This window comes from Mytilus galloprovincialis, chromosome 13, assembly GCF_965363235.1.
Source record: "Mytilus galloprovincialis chromosome 13, xbMytGall1.hap1.1, whole genome shotgun sequence".
Classification (NCBI taxonomy): domain Eukaryota; kingdom Metazoa; phylum Mollusca; class Bivalvia; order Mytilida; family Mytilidae; genus Mytilus; species Mytilus galloprovincialis.
Genome location: NC_134850.1, coordinates 10,426,309 through 10,453,883, shown reverse-complemented (window position 1 = coordinate 10,453,883; position 27,575 = coordinate 10,426,309). Strand labels below are relative to the sequence as shown.

Sequence of the window (27,575 nt, the reverse complement as noted above, 5' to 3'; positions counted from 1 at the left end):
GCTGACCAGTCTGTCACAGAGGATGGTGATTTGTCAACACAACTTGCTGCTGACCAGTCTGTCACAGAGGATGAGTTTTTGCCAACACAACTTGCTGCTGACCAGTCTGTCACAGAGGATGATGTTTTGTCAACACAACTTGCTGCTGACCAGTCTGACACAGAGGATGATGTTTTGTCAACACAACATACCAGGGTATCACCCTTGAAAGATTCTTCTGCAACAACTTTAAAGATGTCATCTATGGAGGATGTCAAAAAACGAAGTCTGTCACAGGTTGATTGTGAAGAAGGTTGGTGAATTAAAATCAAAATTGTAGATGGATATTTTTTGTGCTTGTTATAGCTTTGCTCTACCTTTTGTCTATCTTCAACTTGCTTGCTACATCAATATTTTAAAATCTCAATGTCTTGGATCATTAATTATTTGTTACTCAACTTAATTGTGAAATTGTGAAAAAAAGAAGTTTCAATAATCATAGCAGCCATTACATAATAACAAAGGCATGGGGGTAAAACAAATAAGAGATACATTTAAATGTGGATTTCTTTAAAAATAATATTGAAATATTTAAAAAAGTATTATTAACAAATTATGCACTATTAATTGTTTTATTATCCAAATAACAAGCTTTTGATCTGATGAAGGTTTTTAATACATTTCTAGAAAAAGTTTTAGTTGCATTAAATATGTATACTGTAGTTGCATATATATGCAAAATACTGTGTATGATTAACAGTATATTTGATAGATATATGATCATGAATAGTCCATAACACTTGACTATTTAAATATCTTTTTTGTCAAGCCTGTGACTTTTGTGATAGAGATAGTGATCTGGAAGAGGCAGTAGCCTTAGCTAAATTCGTTAAAGCTTAATATTTCAGAAAAGTACAAGACTTTGACTTTTGAAAGTTCTAAAATATGTATCAAATCATGCCCATCAACAAAGATGGCAGCCATGGCTAAAATAGAACATAGGGTTAAATGCAGTTTTTGGCTTATAGCTCTGAACTTACGGTATATAGAGCAAATCTGCATGGGGTAGAAATGTTCATCAAAACAAGATCTATCTGCAACGTTAGCTAACTTCCTTTAAGCTGTGTATTTTAGAAGGTGGAAGGTTTTGATCCTTATACTTTGTATATAGATGCCTCATGTTACAAAATTTTCCATCTGTCATGTCCATTGTCTTTGACCTCAGTTTTATGGTTCAGCTACTACTTGAAAAATAAAGGGTTTATATAAGTCAGCCTCACTGTGTGATGCATTTTCTTACCCATCACTCAACAACTTCTTGTTTAATGAAATATTTGTCAGTGGTATCATCAATAAGCAGTAGCTCACACTTTCACTTGTTGAACCATGATTTCAAACAGTTAACATGTGAGGTTTTTTATGCCCCACCTACGATAGTAGAGGGGCATTATGTTTTCTGGTCAGTGCCTCCGTTCGTTCGTTCGTCCGGTTAAAGTTTTTGGTCAAGGTAGTTTTTGAAGAAGTTGAAGTCCAATCAACTTGAAACTTAGTACACATTTTCCCCATGATATGATCTTTCTAATTTTAATGCCAAATTATAGTTTTGACCCCAATTTCATGGTCCACTGAACATAGAAAATGATAGTGCGAAGTTCAGGTTAAAGTTTTTGGTCAAGGTAGTTTTTGCTGAAGTTGAAGTCCAATCAACTTGAAACTTAGTACACATGTTCCCCATGATATGATCTTTCTAATTTTAATGCCAAATTATAGTTTTGACCCCAATTTCATGGTCAACTGAACATAGAAAATAATAATGCGAAATTCAGGTTAAAGTTTTTGGTCAAGGTAGTTTTTGATGAAGTTAAAGTTACATCAACTTGAAACTTAGTACACATGTTCCCTATGATATGATCTTTCTAATTATAATTCCAAATTAAAGTTTTGACCCCAATTTCACGGTCCACTGAACATAGAAAATGATAGTGCGAGTGGGGCATCCGTGTACTATGGACACATTCTTGTTTTATTTCAAAATGCCAACATATATGATTATTTTAAGGAATTTGGATTTCTTAAAAGTCCAAGTACGTTTGCAGAACACCTGTAGATTACCAAGATAATCACACTGCAGGAGAAGGGAAAGTCAACTTCCTGTAGTTTAGTTTTTTTTAAATCGACAAAAGTTTCTGTTTTTCTTGTATTGGTTGAAGATTATTGTTTTCCATCTGAATTTCAATTTTTGACATTATTGTGAAGGATTAATTTTATCTTTTTAACTATATGGTATATCTTTTAATTATTCAGTTCTGTCAGAGATTTGGAGATCTAAATCAAGAGATGCAAACACTATATCTAAAGTAGGACCATATTCTATCTCAATAGATGCTCTGAATACCATCCAACATTGGCTTTCAGATGAGGTAAGCAAATCTGAGGCAAAATAGTTTTAAAAATTAGATAATACTCTGTACTTGCATTTTTTTTAAAAGAAATATGCTTTTTGAAGAAGTACAGTGTTATTTTTCTCATGAACTACAAGTCACATTTCTATGGAGCCCCGCTAGGGACATGCAAAGAAAAAAAATATATTGTGCGCACTGCGCACAAAATAATATAGTGTGAACACAAAATAATATATTGTGCGCACAATTTAAATATATTGTGCGCACAACTTAAACATATTGTGCGCACAACATAATATAGTGTGCGTTAAATTCTTTGACTTTACACAATGTGTCCTTTTTAAAGTGACAGAATGGAAAAATGCATAAGGTTTTCTTTTGAAATGGGGCTAGCTAGATACATGAAAATACTCTTGCAAAAAATCATCAGTGCATTCGTATCGACTCCTGACATGAATACTGAATAAATTACGTTTATTTCAGATTAATATTACACCATACAAGCATTCCGTACACCAAATATATCCAGCTAAATGCTTATAGTATCCGAGAAATACACCAAAAACAAAAAATTACTTTGCCGGACCACTTTACCCTGAAAATGAGGTCAAGGTCAAATGATACCTGTCAAGTTGACATTTAGACATTAAAATCGTTTCATACAACCAAATATAGAAGAACTATTGCATTTGGTATCTGAGATTATGTCTAAACCACGAACATTTAACTTTGTTGAATGATCAGTAAAATGAGTCAAGTGAAAACTGTTTTCCTAATTTTGGACGCACACCACATCATATTGTGCGCACAATATGTTTAAGTTGTGCGCACAATATATATTTAAATTGTGCGCACAATATATTTAAATTGTGCGCACAATATATTTAAATTGTGCGCACAATATATTATTTTGTCCCTAGCGGGGCTCCGTACATTTCTTGATAAATGTAAATCTCAACTTAAACTTTATAAAAGAAAAGTTAAGAACTTAAGAAAATGTTCTAAGTTTTGTTATTAGAGTTATAATTATAATCAAAACAGAGTGATATAACATGTTAAATAATGCATTTTAAAAAAAATACAGTTCAACACAGATAACATTCTTAATTTATGCAGTCAATAAACCAAGTTAAAATTCAGTTTTTAGGTAAGAAAATTATTAGCTCACCTGGCCCATAGGGCCAAGTGAGCTTTTCTCATCACTTGGCATCCATGGTTGGGCGTCCTGCATCCATCATCTGCTAACTTTTACAAAAAATCTTCAATTCTAAAACTACTGGGCTAAATTTGACAAAACAAAGCCACAATCATTATTAGGGTATCTATTTGAAAAATGTGTCTGGAGATCCGGCCAACCAACCAAGATGGCAGCCATAGATAAAATAGAAAATGAAGATTTTGGCTTATAACTCTAAAACCAAAGCATTTACAGCAAATCTGACACGGGGTAAAATTGTTTATCAGGTCAAGACTTGTCTGCCCTGAAATTTTCAGATGAATTGGAGAACCTGTTGTTGGGTTGCAGCCCATAAATTGGTAATTTTGAGGAAATTTTGCCTATTTTAGCTCACCTGGCTCATAGGGCCAAGCAAATTTTCTCATTATTTGGCGTCTGTCATCCGTCTTCTTCCATCATCCTCAACTTTTACAAAAATCTTCTCCTCTAAAACTACTGGCATCATAGCTAAAAATAGAACAATGCCCAGGGTAAAATGTAGATTTTGGCTTATATCTGAAACCAAACCAGAGCAAATCTGACATGAGATAAATGTGTTTATCAGATGAAGATCCATCTTCCCTGAAATTTACAGATGAATCAGACAACCTGTTGTTAGGTTGCTGCCCCTGAATTGGAAATTTTAGGGATATTTTGCGGTTTTTGGTTATTATCTTGAATATTATTATAGATAGAGATAAACTGTAAACAGCAATAATGCTCAGCAAAGTAAGATCTACAAATAAGTCAACACGGCCAAATCTCCCTTAAGGAGATATTGCCCTTTATAGTCAATTTTTAACAATTTTTCATTAATATTTGTAATCTTTTACAAAAATATTCTCCCCTGAAACTACTGAGACAAATTTAACCAAACTTGTCCACAATTATCTAAAAGGGTATCTTGTTTTAAAATTGTGTCCGATAACCCCGCCTGTGAAACCAAGATGGCCAACATGGCTAAAATAAGGACATGGTAAAATGCAGTTTTTGGCTTATATCTTGCAGTAAGAGCAAATCTTACAAGATAAGATTGTTTTTATGTCCAAATCTATCTACCATGAAATATTCAGCTCATTCAGGCAACCTGTTGTTGCGTTCCTGCCCCTGAATTGGTCATTTTAAGAAAATTTTGCAGCTGTTGGTTATTATCTTGAGTATTATTATAGATAAAGATAAACTGTTAATAGCACTAATGTACAGCAAAGTAATTCCTAATAATAAGTCGGCATTACCAATACGGTTAATTGGCCCTTTAAGCCCTGGTCACAACGAACCCAAAATACATTTATGCAGGGCCACAACATAAAATTTTGTCTAATCGCAGGTCATCTGCAATCATGGTACAACAGTTGCTCGATATTTTGAGCATCGTGCCACTGTTGTGTGTTGTGAGACGAAAATTGAACATGCACCTTTTTTGCATAATTCCTGCAAGTAATTAGATTTCTACACCATGCTTGTTTATCTATTTATAACTTTTTATTTTTTGTTTTAGGTGATGAATGCCTACTTGTATATGTTGTCTGAAAATTTCCCCCAGGTCTGCCATATCAACAGTGTGCTTATGACAGCTGTATTTAATGATCAGCCACAAATTCATTCATTATTACATCAGGTATTTTTTTTTTAAGGCATGATCATATGGTTTATTTAATTACTATATATACTTTTGAAAATTTCCAAAAGTAGTATGTTTTCAAAGGCCTGATACACCCCTAGTTGCTGAAAAATCTAAAATCTTGTATCAGATGACATAATTTTTGTAAAATTGTTGCATAAAAGGTTAATAATGATAATTATGATAAATTTATCATTGTAAATATACTAAACCGCAAAAGAAACTTTGTATTTGTCGAAAGCCTAAATTTTCAAATGAATATTTAAAAATAATAAAAAAAAAAAACAATTTCATATGTATTAAAAAAAAATATCTATCTATTTTTTTGTTTAGGTAAATTCTCTTCAATTGATGCTAAGATTATGTTGAAATTTCCTTTATGGCTGGCTGTGTTCATTAATTTGGTTGTTCTAATAGTTGTCTCTTTAGGTCCTTGTACACGTTTCACAGTCACATTTCATGATTATGAGATGCAAGTTGTCCATGCCTCTATAAGGGTATTTTAGAGGTGCTAAGTTTTCGTGTCATCATTATCTGTTTGATGCAGTACTGATGCCATGACTTAACCCACCATAAAGAGAACAGCTAATAGGACATTTGAATGCTGGACAGCGACCTCAAGTCGTTGCATATGCATTTAACTGCAATGTAGGCACCATCCAACGTCTACATGAACACCACAATTCAACAAACAGTACAAATGACCGTCCACGTATTCAACACTAATGGCAGACCTGAATTAAATAAATCTTGGATATGATAGTGGAAAACTATTAATGAACTAAAATAATGCGGATTTGTTAAATAACAAGGGTATTTATACGCCCATTCAATTAAAAATGCATTAATTTTTCCATTATGTTTGCCTCAAATTACTGTGACATTTCTTTTGCAGTTTAGTATATAATGGAATTTGAAGAGACTTTTGTACAAGTGATATAGATTTAGCACTATAAAACCAGGTTCAATCCCCCATTTTCTACATTTTAAAATGCCTGTTTCAAGTCAGGAATATGTCTCAGAATATTTTTTTTATATATACCTTAATATAACACAAGGTACTTTACTAAATTTTTTGAAAAATGACACCCAGTCCCGAATTCCCGTTATTTTTCGATTTCTCGGTTGTCAAACCTACTTAAACTTAATATGCCGTAAATCTAAATTGATTTATCTACACAATGGTATATGACACGAGTATCATTGTTGTCGGGATCATTAGTAGCAGGTCTCAGAAGTCGGTCAACGGGATTTTTTTTGCATTCGTCTCAAACTTTGGCAACACCCAGCCCACAGTGATTGAATTATTATAAAAATTATTAAAATAAAAACTGTCAGCTTCCCTCTGACTATAAATTATTATCTTTATTGTAAATTCTTTACAGAGTATGTCAAACAAACCCAAATAAGTGTTTTTTGAGGTCTGTGGAATGTGTCAGGAGTTTCTAATTTTAGAACTCAGATTTTTCCCATTTTATTGACATCATTCAGACTCTCTCTGGACTTTACATAAGATATTGAGATAACTCCAAAAGGTTTGAAAAGCGAGAAATTTTGAAGTATCATGAAAAGATGTATTTAGCTAATGATGCTATTTGTTCATGGTATGTATATTTCTAATATAAACATTTTATTTTTATTTTGAGTAGGGAAAACAAAACAAAAACATATGTCAATCCTTATTTGAATGGTAAATTGACATTTTTAAAATCCTAAACTTGCAGAACCCCTTGTATTTTCGAAAATATTCATCAATAGTCAATTTTTGTAATAGTTCGTCATTTGAAAAATGACCATCTGCTATACCGGAACAGGAATGGACAGTAATCCCACCTACATACCTGCCAACTTTTGAAAATGCCCATGGGGGTTTTAGCGCGCGACAACAATTTCAATGGTTACAATTCTTCGCGACAACTGTTTTGCGCGTGCTGTTTTGTAGTCTAGAAAAATTGTAATATGTTTATAGTACCCTTATTGCCTTTCTATTTGAATGAAAATAAAATATTATAAAGAAGATTCTGTTTCTTGTTTGGTTTTGTTTTTGATAATTGAGTATTCACTGCTTGCAAATAAATCATTATATTTATTTATCTTTATATCTGTATAGGTATGTATTCATGTCTTCATCTCCTTATCATTGGTAACTGTATAGACAAATAAGAAAGAAATATGCTATACATGTATGATGTATATTTGCAACATGATAAATAAATTAATAAGAAAAATAACAAACACTAACAACAGTATTGCAAGGTTTTTAAGCTTTATGAAAGTCATATGATATTTCTAGAAAACATTTAAAAAAGACTCAGACAGTGTAAAATGTTTTGCTATGTTTTGTTCACTATTAATTAAATCTTATATTCTGACTTAAACAATTCTCAGTCTCAGTGTTTACTAGATTTAAACCTTACTGGGACATTTATGCAGTTTAAACTTTTTAATTATCTTTATTATGTTCAGTCTAAACCTTTTTTTTTTTATCTTTATTATGTTCAGTCTAATTTGAATTGTAATTGTTATGAACAACAAACACAAAAACTGTAGAGAGACTTATAATATAAACTTTAATCTAGTTCTTGAAAAGAAGTCTAGATTGCTAAAATAATTTATAAATTTTTATTGTTTTATTTGTCCCAAAACATTTGAATTCATTTAATTACCATCCTTTTATGATAATTTGATTAAAATATTATTCATTTATAGTCTTTTTACAATTTACACATTTAAGAGCAAAATAACTTAAAACAGGATAATTCAAAGGGAAGTAACAAATTTTTTTTAACAACACAAGTTCAATATCTAGCATATTAAAATAATCTTGAGAGAAAACGTTTTTGATTAGCTGATTAATTTGATCATGAGAAACACACAATTTGATTGGCTGAACACGATTTTCCTCCATTGGACACAGTTCAAAATCGGGAACAACAATATTTTTCGTGTAGATTTTCACCAAATCGTGTTTTAGAGGGTTTTTCAGGAACACGATCGTGCAATCGTGACAAAGGGTCAAAATCGTGTAGTACACGCCTAAATCGTGAAAGTTGGCAGGTATGCACCTATATTCAAGGAAGCCACTCCCGTTGTTCCTGTGACTGCCGACCATTCCCCCCCCCCTTTTTTTAGTTCTTGTTCTATAGTACAGACCAAATGGCTCTTCCCCGTTCCACTTTGCCCCAAAAGCAAAATTTTATGACCATTTTTTACCTCATTCAATGCTATAAGCTGTTTGACATTCATTTTGTTATGAAACACACATGTACACAACGCCACTAATGTAGAGTTATAAATTGACCAAAATTTCCCACATTTATTTTTAGCCAGACGATTGACCAATGAGAAACCAGTATAAAATTACATGCGGACTGAGTGTTGCCAAAGTTTGAGACGAATGCAAAAAAAATCCCGTTGACCAACTTCTGAGACCTGCTACTAATGATCCCGACAACAATGATACTCGTGTCATATACCATTGTGTAGATAAATCAATTTAGATTTATGGCATATTAAGTTTAAGTAGGTTTGACAACCGAGAAATCGAAAAATAACGGGAATTCGGGACTGGGTGTCATTTTTCAAAAAATTTAGTTAAGTACCTTGTGTTATATTAAGGTATATAGGAAATTTTTTTCTGAGACAAGTGCCTGTGAATATGACAGTTGTCCATTTGTTTTTGATGTGTTTTGTCATTCGATTTTGTTATGTGATAATGGACTTTCCGATTTTATTTTCCTCAGAGTTTAGTATTTTATTGATATTTCTTTTTAATGAGGTAAACACAGTTAATTTTTCAACAAACTATTTTTCCTTAAGGCCTTCACATACATATAACCATACAAGCATTTACTTTTAACAAAAATAGTAGACACACCTTTTCAAGTTACAGTCTCTATGCCTTTTGATGAGTAAATAATGGACAGTTATTGTTCTGGTTTTCTGTAAATTCTTGTTTTTTGCATCTTACAGTATGACTTCAAGGAGTTTGATACAATAATTGGTGCTGTTCATGAGAATGATAACCACTGGACACTTATGGTATGTACATAATATATAAAAGGAGATCTGGTATGAATGCATGGAGACAACTATCCACCAGAGTTCAAATAACAAATTGGTCACCTTACATTGTGAAAAAAATACATACCATATAGCCAGCTATAAAAGATTTCCCCTGTGAGCGCTAAAAACACAGATATTGGGACCGGTGACAGATAAGATGTTAAACTGTAAATGCTGCCAAGATTTTGCGATTTTTTCTTAATAAGATATATTCAGTTTTCCACACTTTTTTTTCATGCTTGATGATATTGATTTGATATTTGGTTTATTGTTTAATCATGACAAGTAACAGATAAAGTTGGTATTTTGTTCCAATCTGAAAATTCAGTTTTTGATTGTTAATGGTTTTAAGAAATGGAAGAATTTGATTTATGGTCCTTCCCTATGCCTACATTACCCTACTCATTTGCTCTGTAATTATTGTACAAAGTGAGGAGAAGTTATCAGCTTGCTCAAGTCTAAGGGAGGGGAAATAGACCAGTAGTAGACAATAAACAGATATTTGGGTTTTTCTTCATATAGATATCATAAAATTTCAGCTGCTGGACACAATGTAAATCTCTTAAGCTTGATCTGTGCTCACTTACCAAAAAGTTTAAACTGTGGCTCACAGCTGATATGTTGTGATATATAAATGTGTAGAAAACCCAATAATTTATATCTATCGGACATTTAAAGACCTTTCTCATCTTCAGTGTAAACAATGAATTATACTTATATATACACAACTATTGATTGATTAATATTTTAATTGAGGTCTGAAGCAAGGTCAAATCTGAATCAAGTAATCTATTAACAAAAGGTTAAATTTAATCACAACATAGGCAACAGAATATAACCTAGGGTTAGATATTAACAAAGGGTTATGGCATTTAATCCTTGCCTTGAATTTAACCAAGAGACAAACAACCTGGTATAGTTGTTTAATAATGGCTCTTACCATACCTCCTCTATAAATCCCTTTAAAGGCTTTCTTAAGGAAATGCTCCTTTTGGCACCACAAGCCAAAATTATCCTTTTCGCTCTACAGTGCACATGCTGATGGCGAAATTATCCTCGAGGATACATAAATTTCTATATTTAGACTGTCACATTGTAAATATATCAAACGAGCCTCTTGTACACTTGATTCATAAATAATATAATTAAATACATTTGGTATATTTATATTCTGGCCCGAGAACACAATCATTTCGTAGTGCATTTCTTTTAGACAATAAATTCAAATTAAAAAAATTGCACCTGCTCTTTCTCAAAAAGATTTTTACAGTGTAGTGTACTTCCAGTGAAACAAGTAATTTCAAAATTATAGAAACTTCTACCAGCTCTAAACTCAAAATATTGACAATTCTGTGTTAAGGGGGTGTAAAATTCAGTTTGACAGCTTCAGACGTGATAAAATTTGACCTTTTTGAACTGAACCAAATCACTACTTAACATAAAGATTCAGCACCCAAATTTTTTTAACATGTAAATACATCCCCCTACTTAATATTTCATGCATTTAATATCAAGAAATAAATTGGGAAAGTGTATCAAATAAAACATGCAAGTTATACACTGTTTACACTAGGGACTATATTCGTAGACAACGAAAACCAAAGGACTATAACTGTGTCCTTGGACCTTCTGCTTAAATATGGCGTCAAATACAATGTTTTTTCAAAGAATGTTGTGAGAAAAATACTTGTTACAAACAAAATGGAGGATTTGAAAACAATTGGTTGTATAAGGATGATAATTTTTTTTTATGATTATTTGTGTCTTAACTCTGTCTGATTTAATTTTAGGTTATTCTACTACAACAACAAATTATCTTGTATTTCAATCCAATGGGTGAGCTGTTTCTCTCAGAACAAAAACTTCTTCAGAATTGGTTGTAAGTTAAAATTTTAGAATAGTACATGTAAAGAATGAGGAAAAAAATTACATCTTTTGTAAAACTATGAGGCAGTAATGATTTAAAATTTTAGGGGATTAATATTTTTCAGTTAACAAGCATGGTGACATTTGTAATTTAAATTGATCTCTGATATATTATATTTGATTCTGGTAGCCCAATAATGAAAATTTTTCACCTTTTGAACAACATAGTTTAAAAGTTAACTGAACTGCTAATTTTAAGACCATCTCAAAAGATTCTATCATATTAATTATTGAAATCTTATATTCATTTTCTTTGAACTTTTGAAATTCCTTTTTTTGGTTCTACTTTATACATAGTTGTGGAAGCATTTTGTTAAATCACTATAGTTGATACAGTTTTCATTTTTTCCCCCTTGAAACTAACAAATATTATGAAACATTGCTGCAGCATTAACAACTTTGAAGACTCCCGGTAATCAATTATCGTATCAAATGTTCTTTTTATTGAGTCATACTTTTAGATAACATTTATTTACATTAGATGTATGTATTATTATTATACATTATTTTGATTGGCTAACAGCAAGCTCGCGTCATTCTTCATTTCAAAATGAATTGCATGAATTTAAACATACATATAACGATACATGTTTTCACAATTAAGTTCACAGGTATGTAAAAGAAAAACTTGATAGTAGTTGCCCCAATTTTTTAATAATCCAATCTTTCATTTGCGCCACAAGGTTAAATTTCAAGTGCGCCAAAATATAAAAACTTCATTTGCGCCATTTCACAGGCAATACAGGTAACATAACGAGAAAGTTAAATATTCATTGTTGTATTGTGAATAAAAATTGTTTCTTCAGTATTTCTCCTGTACTCATTTCTAATACAAAACTGAGGTTAAAAATTATAAAGTCAATTAGTGTTCACATGTATGAGGTGTATAGATGGACATTATAAGTTCAAAGACAGAGGAAAGAAGTCTGTATGTTTTGTGGTCACACATACGGTTAATAGCTTATATATATGCATCATATAAAAAATCGTTGAGATAACTTCTAAATTTCTAAAGCCAGAATAACAACTGAGATGGACAGAATTATAACTTTACTATACTGTATAATTCTTAGAACTGTGTCACAAATTAACATTCTTTTCAATATGTTCAAAGTAACTGTGTTTTAATGAAGTTTCAACAAACATGTACCTTGTATGGTTTCATAATATTAGTTCCAAAAGGAACATATATTCTGGAATATTATTTCCACAGGAATGAATATTACAGTATATACTGCAGCTGTGCTGTTTGAGCAGTCAAATTGTATTGACTGTATATTTATATGTGATATACAGTCACTGACCGTATATCACCTTGTTTATGACGTTGACAATGCTTTTCCGTACAGTTTTATTTATGACGTCAATAAAACATACAGGTTCACGCAATTTTACATTGTCCTCTCACAATTAAAGAATGACGGTTTTTACCTAAATACTTCATTTTGACCACAAGCAAAGTTAAAGAGGATATATGAACCACATTTTAAGTCTATCCGTCCGTCAGTCCCCACTTGTTTGCGGCCCATGTCAAATTAAATCGGGTAACTCATACATGTATACAGTTCATCCAAAAACCAATGATTTCAAATATAAAATGCATTGCCTTGAACTATAGAACTGATGTTAAACACACTAAGTTCAGAGATGTATTATGGGATGGCATGTGGTTCTTCATAAACTAAATCAGTTCATTTTGACATTGGCATTGACATTTGAGCCGTCAAGTTTTCAAACATTGTTTGATTCGTCTTTGTCTGGTTTGTGTCCGGTCCATATCTTTTGAACCGTTGGATATTTCAGTTATTTTTTTTTTTTTATATGGATCCAACCATAATGGAATCCTTTCCGCGACATATATATATATATAGCTGCAACACTAAGGTTTACCAAACTTCAGATACAGAAGTCGGTTTCACAAAAAAACTTAAGACAAGATTAATCGTAAGTAAACTGAACTATTCATGACTTACGACCAGCTTTAGTCGAAAGATTTGTTGTGAAACTGACCCCAGATGCAAAATTAGAATGCGGTGAATTAACTAAAGTTTATACCTTTATTTTGACAATTGGGATTGTATACTTTAATTTCTTAACGTGTTTTTTTATTAGGACTGCATTTATTTTCACTCACGTTTGTGCAGTCAAAAGGTTTGCAGTTAAAAATGCAAGTATTAATGTCTTACAGTGACTTGACTGTAAGTGTTGCTATCCACCAATTGCAACTTATTCAAAATTCTGACCAAATTGCAATTTGTTTTATAAAATCAAATTGTTCAACTGGTCAGAAATTTGAACTAACTGCAGTAGAAAACCACAGTCAAGTAGTGAAAGTGCAAGGTGATAAAATAAAACATACTTACAATCCTATAAGACTTTAACTCCACTTTAATGATGTTATGACAAAATCTGTTTATCAGTTTGTATAAGTATATTATAGTGATTTCCATGCTGAAGGAACTGTTATTATTTTGAATTGCTATAAAAATGTCCAAACTAAGCTTTCATATAGTTTTTCTTTCTAAACATGTTCTATATTCATAAGAATGAGGTGCATTAAAGTCACTAAGCGTCTTTTCTGAAAATGTCACTCGCCTAACAGTTATAAGAGTTGCAGTATATAAAGAATAATCATACATTGTCTCGAAATATCAATCTGTTATTTGTACTCGGCTCGAAACAGGTAGAAAGATCGGCACAGCCTCGCTTTCTACCTGTTTCTAAGCCTTGTACAAATAACATTGATATTTCGAGACAATGTATGGTTATTCTATATATATGTTCCTAACGTAATTATAGATTATCGTTGATCATCTCAACGAGCTTGATTTTTTCGCTTGAGCTGGTACAGCGAAAGTGAGAAAAGCAATCGAGTTGAGATGACCAATGATAATCTGTTTATCGCTATTTTACCTTTGGCGACGTTGTCAATTTCATGTCAATTTCGTTAGCAACGCCACGTGGTCTCCTTAGTTTCTAGCGATAATTTTTCCATCTCAAGCGAGAAGCATGATATGAAAATTATCACAAAAAAAGATCAAAAGAAAAATGCACAAAATAGCGATAATAAATGGTATAGAATATTTGTTCCAACAGGAACAGATATCATGACATTGTTTATAACAAAGTTTCCATTGGAACTTCTGTTAGGTGGAACAAATATACATTGACATTATGACTGATTTCTGATGAATACTAGTATGTTTTATTATGCAAACAGAAACTTTCTTTAACATTAAAAGTCTTTTTTGGAAAAAAAATCATTTTTTAAAACTATTTACCTGTATTATTGACGTAAATGAAAGGTGTCAATGTAAATATAACGGAATTTGATGAGACTGTCATTAAAGTGAGAAGGTTAGCGCTAAAGAACCAGGTTTAATCCACCATTTTCTACATTTGAAAATGCCTTTACCAAATCAGGAATATGACAGTTCTTGTCCATTCGTTTTTGATACGTTTTGTTATTTGATTTTGCCATGTGATTATGAACTTTTGGAATTGATTTTCCTCTAAGTTCAGTATTTTTGTGATTTCACTTTTTTCTTATTGGAGCAAATGAAATATGGTTTGTGGTGCAAATGAAATGCCAATTGGCGCAAAAGCTAAGCACTGGTTTTCATGAACATTGCGAAAAAATGTAGTTATAAGTATTGAAAACTTCTTTTTGTAATTTCATCATTATTCATAGGGTTTTAAAAGTGTTGACCGTGTACACATTTTAAGAATGAAGTGCTTCCATATGCTTCATACCAAATGAACTTCAGTCAACACTTTTACACCCTAATGAATTTACAAAAAAAAGAATTTAAGAAAGATAATTTATACAATTTATTTTAGTACATACTGTAATTAAAATTATAAAGAAAGTTGATGTTGAAAAGAAGTAATTTGAATGTTAATTTTTTATATTTTCCAGTTTTTTTTTAAAAGAGAGGTCTAAACTAGGTTTAGTGGACATTGCTACCACACAATGGAATATAGGCAGTCTCCTCCATTCTAAACAAGAGGATGACATATCGTGTGGCTTGTACGTTCTGAAAGTAAGTTTTATGTTTAAATTTGGATGAATTTTTTTTTTTTGATTAAACAACATGTCTACCTAATTCTCTCTAAAATTATTAGATCATATAATTTGAGATTCAATGGTCACAGCTATGTCCAATTGAGAATCAAATGAAACTTAACCACAGTGTCATCTGCTATTGGTCAATTTATTGTCAGTATGAACAGATTGAGAAAATATTATTGATATTGAAAATATTAAACATCACATGCAGTTTATTTTAATTTAAAACATGTATTTAGAAGATGATTTTTTAATGGGGTTAAATGATATCAGAGTGATAGATTTTTCTAAGCAGAATTAATGGTCCTGTGAATTAAAACTACACAGAGAAGAATAGCTTTTGTATCTATTGAATGGGACAAAAGTTTAAATAGAGTGAAAATTAGAAGATTAATCCGTGGAAAAGTTTTATTTGGTTTGCAATAAAATTCTACAAAGTAGGACCCATTTTCATGATTGAAAATAGTGCATGCTTATATAAAATGAAAAACCAAGTTCAACAGCTTTGTCCTAAACCTGTGTTTATTCTGTTTATACTTCTAAGCAAGAATCGTTTAACATGTCTTTACTGATCTCTGATTAGTGTAAAACAGATGATTTCATTTGCACAGCATTTTTTCAGCGTTTGGTTCGAGCCCCAAAAGAGAAAGCATCCAAGTATTTGCAACATAGTCCCTTAATAGAATAAGGAGCAATATATAGGAAAGATTCGGGTGTCAATTAATAGCTCATTGCAAAAACAATTTCTATTAGGGCACAACTTATTATTTATTTGAATCTGTAAACACTTGAATTCCTGCTTTACTAAAATCAAAATGATTTTAATTTCCCATTCTAGTGCAAAAACTTGAATATGTAAAATTTAATGTTCAAACTATAATAGTTTTAAAATAGATATCTTGATCACAAAATGTGAAGCATATAGGATAAAGATCGGGTAACCATCACAGGAACTTTATGGTATCGTTTATCTTGTACCATTGTAAAAAATTCCAGGTGGTATATCTCCCTACTTATCTATAATACCAGATTTCTACATTTTACAGGTTTTTGTCATAACTGAACTGTTCTATCTCCAAAATCAAATTGGATTATAATTGACACAGGAAGTTTAGAGAAAAATAGTCTTACATGGTGGTCAGTTAACCTCTTAAATCGGGGAAAAGCTGGAAAGAAAGCAAAAAAGTGAGGTGTTCAATCAACTACTCTTACAGCTTTCAACTCAGATAACTGAAATTTCATAGAAAGATTTTACACATATTGGGATAAATTTAACAAGCCATTGTCAACCATATATTTTATTAAGCAATAGAATTTATATATAAGGAACAATGAATTATTGTGCTTTTCTAGAAATTGGAAAATACAGAATAAAAATCATTGTTAAAACTACATTATTACTGTCAAAAGTCTGAGATTTATTATAGTTTTTACCAGGATTTTGAAAAAAATAATTCTTACTTAAATCGAATGAAAGTGTAAATGACCCTGTCAATTTTTTAAAGAAAGCACATCAAGTTATCCAGCTTAAATAAATATTAGGTATAAGTGCCAATGAGAAATAAAGGCAACAGTAGTATACCGCTGTTCAAAACTCATAAATCCATGGACAAAAAACAAAATCGGGTAACAAACTAAAACTGAGGGAAAGGCATTTAATATAAGAGGAGAACAAAGACACAACATTTAAATGTAAAACACACACACAGAAACGGACTAAGCCTTAGACAAAATCATATGAGAATAACAAATATAACATCAAAACCAAATACATGAATTTGGGATAGAAAAGTACCGTGACACGTCTTATAGTAATGTGAATTCACACTAAAAAAAAAGAGAAAACAAACGTCACAACGGAAACACAACATTAAAATGTAACACAACGAACTATATTATAACAATGGCCATCTTAGTTGCAATTTGTAATGATAAAAAGGTGGTAAGTGAAATTGTAAAATAATGGCTCTAGGTTTTTAACATCTTTTTCCAAGTGCCTTCCCTTAGTACCATAAAAAAAATGTGGTATGATTGTCAATGGGACAACTCTCCACAAGAGGCTCAAATGACACAGATATTAAAAACTATTGGTCACGGTAAGGCCCTTCGACAATTATCAAAGCCAATACCACATAATCAGCTATAAAAGGCCCTAAAATGACAATGTAAAGCAATTCAAACAAGACAACTAACATCCTTATTTATATAAAGTATGTATGTTTTAAAGGAACAGCTCTAAACATGACTTTTATTTCAGATGGCTGAAAATGTTTTGTCTGGAACAACGCTAGAATTTGATATGTCTCAAAAAGATTTGAATGACTTCAGAATGTATGTGGGAAAATGTCTCCTGACTGGAAAAGGTATATTGTAATACAAATAATCAGAAATGTTGCTATCAAATGGCATAGAAATTCATAAAAGTACAGTTGTTATTGTCATTATCAATCTCATTTTATAGATTAGTGATTTAGGTAAAATTAAGTTTTTTATTGTCCAGTTTCTATCTTAAAGGACAAAGTAAGATAAGTCCTGTTTTTGGCCCCCCTATTTTCTCATTTTTCAAATTTTGTTTGAAAACAGGCCTTATTGTACCTTGTTCTTTCTTAGGCAGTTGGTCTATCAACTATATTTGGTTCAAAAGTCAGTGCTGTGTCAAATATTCAATTACAATCCAAATTCAGAACTTCTTTAAGCTTAAGTATGGTGTCCATACATGTTTCTCGTTTCTCTGGGTTTTTTTTTTTATAGATTAGACCATTGGTTTTTCCGTTTGAATGGTTAGTAATTTTTGGGCCCTTTATAGCTTCTTGTTCGGTTTGAGCTAAGGCTCCGTTTTGAAGGCCGTACATTGACCTCTAATGGTTTACTTTTTTTTAAATTGTTATTTGGATGGAGAGTTGTCTCATTGGCACTCACACCACATCTTCCTATATCTATTAGGCACTGTTGATCTTTTTTTTTTTAAATAACTTGACTAATAGGAGATGGCTCTGTGGAAATGTTTCAAGTGGTGTGCAATAATAATTTTCATTAAATACATACATTTTTTATGCCCAATATTAATGGCTATTTATGAGCATAATGTTTTCTTGTCTGTATGTCCGTTTGTTTGTCTGTTCGTTCGTATGCCCGCTTTAGTTTAAAGTTTTTGGACAATGTAGTTCTTGATGAGTTGAAGTTCAATCAACTTGAAACTTAGTACACATGTTCCTTGTGATATGATCTTTCTAATTTCACTGCCAAATTAGAGTTGTGACCCCAATTTTAGGTCTACTTAACATAGAAAATGATAGGTTGATTTGGGCATCTGTGTTCAAATGGACACATTCTTGTTCTCTTAGATTTAATGAGAATTAATTTTTTTATGATCATAAAGTAGGCAAGACATTTCATTTCAGCCTGGGCACTCTCGATTTTAATGTTTTGAAAATAAAACAAAAATATTTGTTTTGTAGTTTCATCATTTCAAGAAGATATAACATCTATAGATTCGTCTGTGAGTATTAAAGAATTTAGAATATGAAACAAGTGTAGTTAAAGCATAATAAGTAGACAAATCTTGAAATATGTATATTCAAAGTTGTAAACAATTTATTTGCTAGTGGTTAGATTCTATTTTATCTTTTGCTTGGTTAGTTATGACATTTTTATATCACAGAATACTTGCCCAAATTTTTATATGCCCGTCAAAATTTTGATGGGACGTATTATGGTATACAAATGTTTGGCATCCGTCCGTCTATCAGTCTGTCCGGCGTAAACATGTTGCACTGCAACTTGCGAACGATTTATCCAAATTTTATGAAACTTGATGTACTTGTTTCTTATGATGATCAAATGATCTGTATACTTTTTGGTGAAAATAAGATGAACACTTTTTGAGTTACAGGACTTTGTAACTAAAACAGGGATGTGTTTTTTTCACATGTTGCACCATACATGTCAAGTGACATGATATTCGAGTGTAATACACGCTTTTTCAACGGTTTACATGCAAGGATTTTGTCACATGGCGTGTACACGCTTTTCACCACTTTACACGCAATTACACGCTTTTTCGTTCTTTTCATTTTATGGTCGTTAGTGATATTGCTATTCTCGGGTTTTTTCCTTATTCGGCGATAAATACCGAAAAATTCGAAGTAATTGTTTGGCTGCCACATTGTTTATTTTTCTATATGACAAACAGTAAAAGGTAAGTAGTTTGTGATTAGTTTTAACGATTTTGTGACTTTCTTTCAAATTCACTTTATAGTGGAAATGTGCACAGAAAGAGGTCACTTTCAGGGCCTCCTGTACCATCGTCTAAAGTGCCGATTGTTAAGCCAAAACGATGTGTACGGCAAGGTACAAGATTTATATATTATATTTTTGAGTTCGAGTTTAAATGATCAAGTGACAAGTAACGCATAATTTGTGCATTCTATGTTGCAATGATAAAAAAACAATACATGTGAGAGGAGATATACAATGTAGCTATTTGAATAAGCATTTAACATGTTTATCTAATGGAAATCAAATTTATAAAACATTTTTCTCTTTCAATTTCAGTTTCAAATCTAGCCAAAACGGCAACAGATTTCTACAGGCCATGGGGATAAAAATATCACAGAACTGTTGGATCAGCTCTCATAGTACCCGCTTTCTTCTGATGAACTACTCAGTTTTAACTAGGCAATAGCAGTGGGAGCAATGGCAGAGATAATAGATGACATTTTCATTGCCAAAAAAAACCCCAACATTATGACATTCTTTCAAATCTTGATGAAGCTAATATCAATTCCTACTGTGGGAGAGCCTTTTCAATTATAAAGAAATTGACACTGGATTCTGATCAGAACTTGACTATGTTACATTTGTATTGTGTGCTGTTATCGAATAAATGCAACTAAACTTGAAACTGGCAGTTGTTTTGAATATGTGCCTAGTGGTGGTGCTTTAAAAGCAACATAACAGACCAGTGTTTAATACAATAAAAGTTCACAGTAGAATATATATTGTTTTTTATATTCACAACATTACCACATTCATATTAACAAGTCCGCATCTACGTCATGCGTTTTCACACGCTTTTTGACATATGTCATGTCATGACATGATTTCCCATTGTCAGAGGTTGACATGTATGTGTTGCACCTTATCTCAGACACGATTTATGATTATGGCTTAAAACTTTACACACTTTCTTAGTTATAATAATCTTAAAATCTGAATTTTTTGGTGATGATTAAATTTTCATTTTTGAGTTATTGAGTATTTTGTAAAAGAGGGGGAGGGGGTTTACACATGTTGTGCTGTATCTCAAAAATGATTTATGATTATTGCTTTAAACTTTACACACTTCTTTGTTATATTAATCTAAAGATCTGTATACTTTTGGTTTTAATTCAAAATGTTATTTTAATTATATATTGTTTTTTTGTAAAAAAAAAAAAAAAAGGGGGGGGGGTCCACATGTCCTGGTGTAACTACAAAACAATATATTATTATTGCTTAAACCTTTCTCATAAAAGTATGGGTCACCGGACTTTTTTTCACTCTACAGGTTGTGCAAAATTGTCAGATAGTGTATAGATTATGCATGGAAAATCAAATTGTGTGTAATAAAAAGAAAACGTACTATTAGAACTGATAAAATGTGAGAAGATTGCTCTTATAACATGCTTTCAGATAAGAAAAAGAAAAAATGAGGTCATCAATTTTGTTTTCTTGCTACATATCAATATAGGTAAATTTATTACACTTTCTATTATAAAAATTACTTTATCTGAGTGATCTCCCCTTATTTGGCAAAGTTGAAAAAAATCGAATCAAACACAAACAAAGTGTTTTTGAGAAATTACAACTGTAGTTATGATAAAACACACAATTTTCTATATTTATATCAAAAGTCTTTTAAATTATATACAACTTTCAAAAGGAGTAGGTTCAGTAAGACCCCTTTTTGTCCCCAAAATATAGCAGTTTTACAAAATTGTGAAAATGTAATCTTTAAGCTATATTTTGGAAAGTAAAATGCTTCTGCTACATAAATATGAGCTGTTTTTGACAATACAATGCACAAATATCATTTTTGACAAAAACCATCTGAAAAGTGACGGTTTTTGGCATATTTGATAGATTTTTCATATTTAAGCTTAAATCAGAGCGTTTTTAATTACTAAATCAGTCAAAATCTTTCACATACACGAATTAAATCAATTGAAATAGACACTTAAGTGTTTAAAAGGTGTTCAAAATCTTTCTTCAGATGAACCTAAAATTTGAGGCCAAAATCGGCCCTTACCGGACCTACTCCTTTGTACATTTCATCAAATATCTAGACCAATTTTAGTTATCTGCTTCTTCAAAATCCAAGATGAAGGAAGACACTCGAGCAACCTTAATGTGATTTCAAACAAATTAATGAGGATCATATTTAAGTTTGTTTCATAACAGGGGGATTAGCTGGAGAAAAATTAGACTTCATTTAGATGGACGTGTCTTAAAAATTAATACAGTAGATAAAAAAGAAATTTGTAGGGTTAGGGGAGTAAAAGATTGGAAATAGAAACGTATTTTCTGTTTATGTAACATTTTAAATTCAGATGATATAACATCTTTCTCGGTTCATCTTTCTCTAAGCATATCAATGAGCCGGGGAAATAATTTCAAAAGCAATTAATCTTTCAATTATGATTTTTTTTTCATACACTGATTTCAAATTACACAATTTGTTAAAGTCTTAATCGTCATGGCTAATTAAGTAAAAATTGGGAATTAATTTTAATAACAAAAATGAAAAAAAAAATCTACTTTTTAATCGCAATTTTAGAATAAGTCTAAATATAAAAAAAGTTATTAATTTAAAAATTTCCAAAGTCGTATTTCTCCCTTTCTTTACCCTTCAAGAGACTTTCATAGGATACATGGATTGTGGAATATCGTCCACATTTCCAAAAGGTTCACGTAAATTGATTGCATCATGTGTTTAAACAGTTATTGGCCAATCAAATCGGTATATTGGATTTAATTTGCATGGCTCGTGTGACCCTTTAACCCAAACTACATCGTTCAGGTTAAATAGGGTCACACAGCCGTGCAGATTAAATCCCATATACCGACTTGCTTGGTCAATAACTATAACAAATTTTATTTCAGTATCTGCCTAAATAATCATATTTTCATCAATTTAAAAATCATAAGAAACTCTCAGCTGGAGAACCCAAACATATATTTATATTTATTTCCACAACCTCAACATTTCAACATTTCTCTACGTATATAGTCTCCTTTCAAAGCAACATATTAATTACATCTTTTTAACCAGTCATCAAAAATGTTCTCAAACGGTTCTGTTTTCATTTTAAAGATTATGTTCATTACTTCCTGTCTTAGTACAGGTAAATCATCGAACCTTTGTCCACGGAGAAAAGATATGCGTGGAATACCTTAAAATCCATTGACGCTAAGTCAGGGCTATATACAGAGGATTTTCCAGACATTCAAATCCAAGTAAATTAATTGCTTGATGACTTTTTAGAGAAGAGTCAGACAGTGCATTGTCTTGGTGACTGTTGTTTAAATTCTGGATTGTAGTTATAAAACCAGCTTTCGTCGGTTGTTGATATGCTGTCTAGAAATCGTATGTATTCAAGAGATAAAAAATTAATAAATTGATTTGACAATTCCATTCTTTTTAATCTAATGTTCTGCTGTAAGAAGTCACATACTCAATACATAAATTATTTAAATCATTTGCTAAAATGTGGTGTGTTGGAGTCCAAAGAAATGTCACATTTGTCTGCATCTTTGCGAACTGTTAGTCGCTGGTCAATGTTGATAACTTTCAAAACTTCATCTTGTATGGCATTTAATTGCCTGAAAGATGGCATACCTTCCGGCTCATTGTCTTTCAAATGTCTCTTCCGTCCCCAAACATGTGTCACTTGAATACCAATGAACGACTAACTTTGCTATGTTTTTCAGACTTTAAACAATTTTGTGTGTTTCTGTTTGCGTTTTTCCAATGTCTATACAAAACTTTATAGCCTGCTGCTCCACCTTTTCTGTAAATTTCCTATTTTTCAGTGATGCCGATTCTTTATTCCCTCTTTTAATCTTCTGGATCATAAAGAACACTATTATTAATTCATATTAACAGAATTTGTAACATGAGATTTGCTACCAGGGTTTTGAGAATCAGAACACAAGGTTAGTACATAATGAATGAGGAACAATATTTATTTTCAAGATGGAACAGTTTGGTGAGATGTCCACTGACACTGGGAGCTCTGAAGATGTGCATATACAGACCGTAATTTCAGTGGACAAAAGTATTTGTGATGATGATGAACAGAGTACCTTAGAAGACACTACTTCTGCATTAGGTACTTCTATTGTTTTATACATCAGGCCTCGACAATAACGCTTGTCTGATTGTCCAGTACCAGAGGGAAAAAAGGTCGGACAAGTAAAAGCTGTATCAAGCTTGACCGTTGGGACAAGTGCAATTATTCTGCAGAAAATATATTTAATCCAATTTTGATGAACAAAGTAATTATAAACAAAAAACAAGAAAACAAATATTAATTTGACATGTTTCTGGATTCTGTTCATTCAAATGCAAAACCTTTTCTTCAACATGTTTACTTGCAGTAGATAATTTTTAACTGGTTCTTAGTCAAGTACTTTTTAACAGGTAAAAAGTATACTATTCTAGGAAACCAGTCTTATTAATCCGAATCAATGATGCGCTTTGTAGATAAGGTAACTTTACAGGACAGTAAGTTCGTCACCTCGAAAGATTCAGCTACAAGTTTAATAGACAATTTGGCAACGTATGAGACAAATTTAGTAGACATGATTGATAGACAGTTTGACAAGGCAGGAGACATTTCGGGACCAAGGCAAATCAGTACCTCATTTTGCTACCTCATTCTGTTGCTTATAATAAATACCGTCATTCAAAAGAAATACATAAAATTCTGGGTTATTTTTAATAGAAATTTTTTGGACAAGTAACAATTTCATTTGGACAAGTAAATTGTGGTATGTACTTGTCCTACAGGACAAGTTGAAAACAAGTTATTGTAGAGGCCTGTACATATAGCTTAGGTAGCATGAAAAAAATTGACGATGTAATATAAACTTGATACAACCTGGATAAATTTAGTTGTAGTTATCAAATACATAAAGCTCAACATCCAGGGCTCAATAAACTGCAATTAAAAGTATTGGTTTTCTGGTTTGAATTGTTTCACCTTTTTAGCTCACCTGGCCCAACTAAGTGAGCTTTTCTCATCACTTTGCGTCCAGCATCGTCGTCATTTGTGAACTTTTACAAAAATCTTCTCCTCTGAAACTACTGGGCCAAAATACATCAAACTTCGCTACAATCATCATTAGAGTATCTAGTTTAAAAAATGTGTCCAGTGACCCGGCCAACCAACAAAGATGGCCACCATGGCTAAAAATAGAACATAGGGGTAAAATGCAGTTTTTGGCTTATATCTCAAAAACCAAAGCATTTAGAGCAATTCTGACATGGTGTAAAATTATTTATAAGGTCAAGATCTATCTGCCTTGAAATTTACAGATGAATCAGACAACCCGTTGTTAGGTTGCTGCCCCTGAGTTGGTAATTTTAAGGAAATTTGGCCTGTTTTGGTTATTATCTTGAATATTATTATAGATAGAGATAAACTGTAAACAGTAATAATGTACAGCAAAAAAAGACCTAAAAATAATTCAAAAGACCAAAATGGTCAATTGACCCCCTAAGAAGTTATTGCCATTTATAGTCAATTTTTAACAATTTTCACTGTAACTACTTGGCCAAGTTTATATAGATAGAGATAATTGTAAGCAGCAAGAATGTTCAGTAAAGTAAGATCTACAAACACATCACCATCACCAAAACACAATTTTGTCATGAATCCATCTGTGTCCTTTGTTTAATGTGCACACAGACCAAGGTGAGCAACACAGGCTCTTAAGAGCCTTTAGTTTTTTATGCAGTTAAGCTGCATAATATGTGAGGACCCTAGATTTATGTTCTACCCAATAAATGCTGAAATACTTGCCATTGTTATTATCTAGCTGGCTTCTATGTTATATATAACTAATTGAACACTTTTTTAATACTTTTTATTCTGGATTACAAAAAATATGACCAGAAAAACCTTAAATGATTGTCAAATCATCCAAAAGTTTTGAAGTTACACATAGGAAGTAGTGCTCATTAGAAATTCTTGTGTAGTTTATTATGCTTTTGGCTAAGAAGTCAAAAGAACAATTGTATGAAATATTTAATCGACGAAAATCACTTAAGACAAGTAGTTTAGATTTCCCAAATGACAAAAGTCGTAGGAATATTGTTTGTCATCAATACGTAGTATAACTAGGTCAGTAGTCTATTATATGATAAGTTCTACTGTTTATGCTGTTGGCGGCAATTTCAAATTAGAAGACGAAATTTTGGAATCTTTTCAATTTGGAGGCAGGGGTGCAAATAAGTGGTGGTCCGAGGTCAGTGATCTTTCGTTTTTGCAAGCGTAATTTTAACTTGCACAGTTGGTTTCTAGCTACCCCCGACGTAGTCACCTTTCACTTGTAAGAAAATAAGAAATAACTTTGCAAACTTTTTCACCAAAGTCTCCAAATAAACGATATAAAAACTTATTTTTATCATTATTATTTATGACAGAGATGTTCATTTTGTTCAACCGCTAGCATTATACAGAAAATTGCCGACAAATAATGTGTAAATTCGAGTAAAATCGTATCTGATTGACAAAAACAACATTGTAAACACAATAACAATGGCTGCCGTGAAGACAAAATTTTGCAATATTGGATCCGATTCCGGAAGCCGATAAGGTAAATCAGGGTTTTGGCGATCAGCTACAAAAAAATCCAAGCAGGGAAAAAATACATCTAATTTACACCTATGCATGGAAAATGAATATAAACACTAGAATTGTAAACCAAAAGATATATGTAAAAGAAAGAAAAAGCAGAAAATATTTTATATACAGAAACTCAAAACTACTTTTTGACAAATTTTAATTTCAAAATCCAGTACAATGTGACAGCTGGGAACAGTATATCTAACAATATATATGTTCATGGTCACAGTATAAACTTTCTTTATCAGTAATAAATGATGATAATGCATGTGAGATGCTTTTAAAGTGTTAACATATTACTGCAAGGCCAAAAATAAAATATTGTTTGTTTCCCCTCACCCGACCGACCCCGTAAAATCACTGCGACCCGAAAAATTTTATTGGCCATTCTTGTCCACAATTTTTTTTTGATATGTTGGTTATTGGTAATATCTTTCTGATGCTGTAGTCAAGGTATGTTTGCATTGAAGCGTCTACATGATTCGGAATCAAGGAAAACAAACAAAATGCTTTGCCACACGATTTGTTTGTGTACAAGGGTGATCTTTTTTGAAAATAAAAAAAAAACTGAAGCATCTTTCAACCTGCTGAGTGCATCTTGATTTGCTTTGTGTCTAACATCTGTTCCTATTTAAAGGATAAAATCTTAAAGACTTTGATTAAAAATGGTCGGACTCGTGCTTTAAAATCTATCTACTTTGTCTTTGAACAGGTTGGGCACAAGTCAGGAAGTGTGGGATACATGTATTCCCTGCTTACAGGGAACGTCCCTGTTTTCTGGTGTAAAACCAACCCAGTTTAAATGGGGTTTCCTTTTTTAATTTATGGCATGAAAATTACAAAAGGGCACGTTATAACTGCATCGGTAGAAATCGTAAATACTTATTAAAAGTATTTTAGGAAATACAAAACATGAATATAAAGTGAAGCCTTGTCTTCTAGAACTCGAAAAAAACATACAAATCTTTGTTTTGGAATCAATTGACCAAGCTGCATGATCTATGTGTAACTGAACATAACTGAATTATTTTCAAAGTTCTCAAACAGGGGGGGTAGGGTGACCCCAGGGACTCCCCCTATACTTTTATATAATTATTTATATTGGCCTGAAGTAGTAAACATTTGTCTGATTCGTGTCTCATAACTTTTGTACTATAGAACACAAACTCAGTTTTCTTTCCAGGGAAACCAGTCCATTCATACTATTACATGTTTGTACCAGGTCAATTTGTACTACTAGCAGTCAACTAAAACCAATGTTAACTACCAAGTAGAACAACTGAAGTCATTGCAAACATGTACCACTGCAGACTCACCATAAAAAATATACATTGATATATGAATTGTACTATATATGAATGTTTAATGTTGAAGCAACATTGCCACAACTTTTCATAATTACGTT

At 31.8% G+C, this 27,575-nt stretch overlaps 1 protein-coding gene across 3 annotated transcripts; it reads left to right on the top strand.

Annotated features, from left to right (window-relative positions):
* The first annotated feature begins 1,166 nt into the window (after window positions 1-1,166).
* On the top strand, window positions 1,167-24,146 carry LOC143056381 (uncharacterized). 3 transcript variants are annotated; one of them, XM_076229472.1, is made up of 8 exons: window positions 1,167-2,399; window positions 5,096-5,215; window positions 9,191-9,259; window positions 11,074-11,162; window positions 15,129-15,252; window positions 17,536-17,641; window positions 18,737-18,777; window positions 23,515-24,146. In XM_076229472.1, the coding sequence occupies exons 2-8, from the start codon at window positions 5,099-5,101 to the stop codon at window positions 23,686-23,688; spliced, it is 720 nt and encodes a 239-aa protein (XP_076085587.1). In that variant the 5' UTR covers window positions 1,167-2,399; window positions 5,096-5,098; the 3' UTR covers window positions 23,689-24,146. The 3 variants fall into 3 exon arrangements, 2 of the variants coding, with proteins under 2 accessions (XP_076085587.1, XP_076085588.1); XM_076229473.1 differs by lacking the exon at window positions 23,515-24,146 and adding an exon at window positions 19,833-20,181; XR_012972316.1 differs by lacking the exons at window positions 1,167-2,399; window positions 5,096-5,215; window positions 9,191-9,259; ... (3 more) ...; window positions 18,737-18,777; window positions 23,515-24,146 and adding exons at window positions 19,081-19,476; window positions 19,833-20,181.
* Window positions 24,147-27,575: the final 3,429 nt, after the last annotated feature.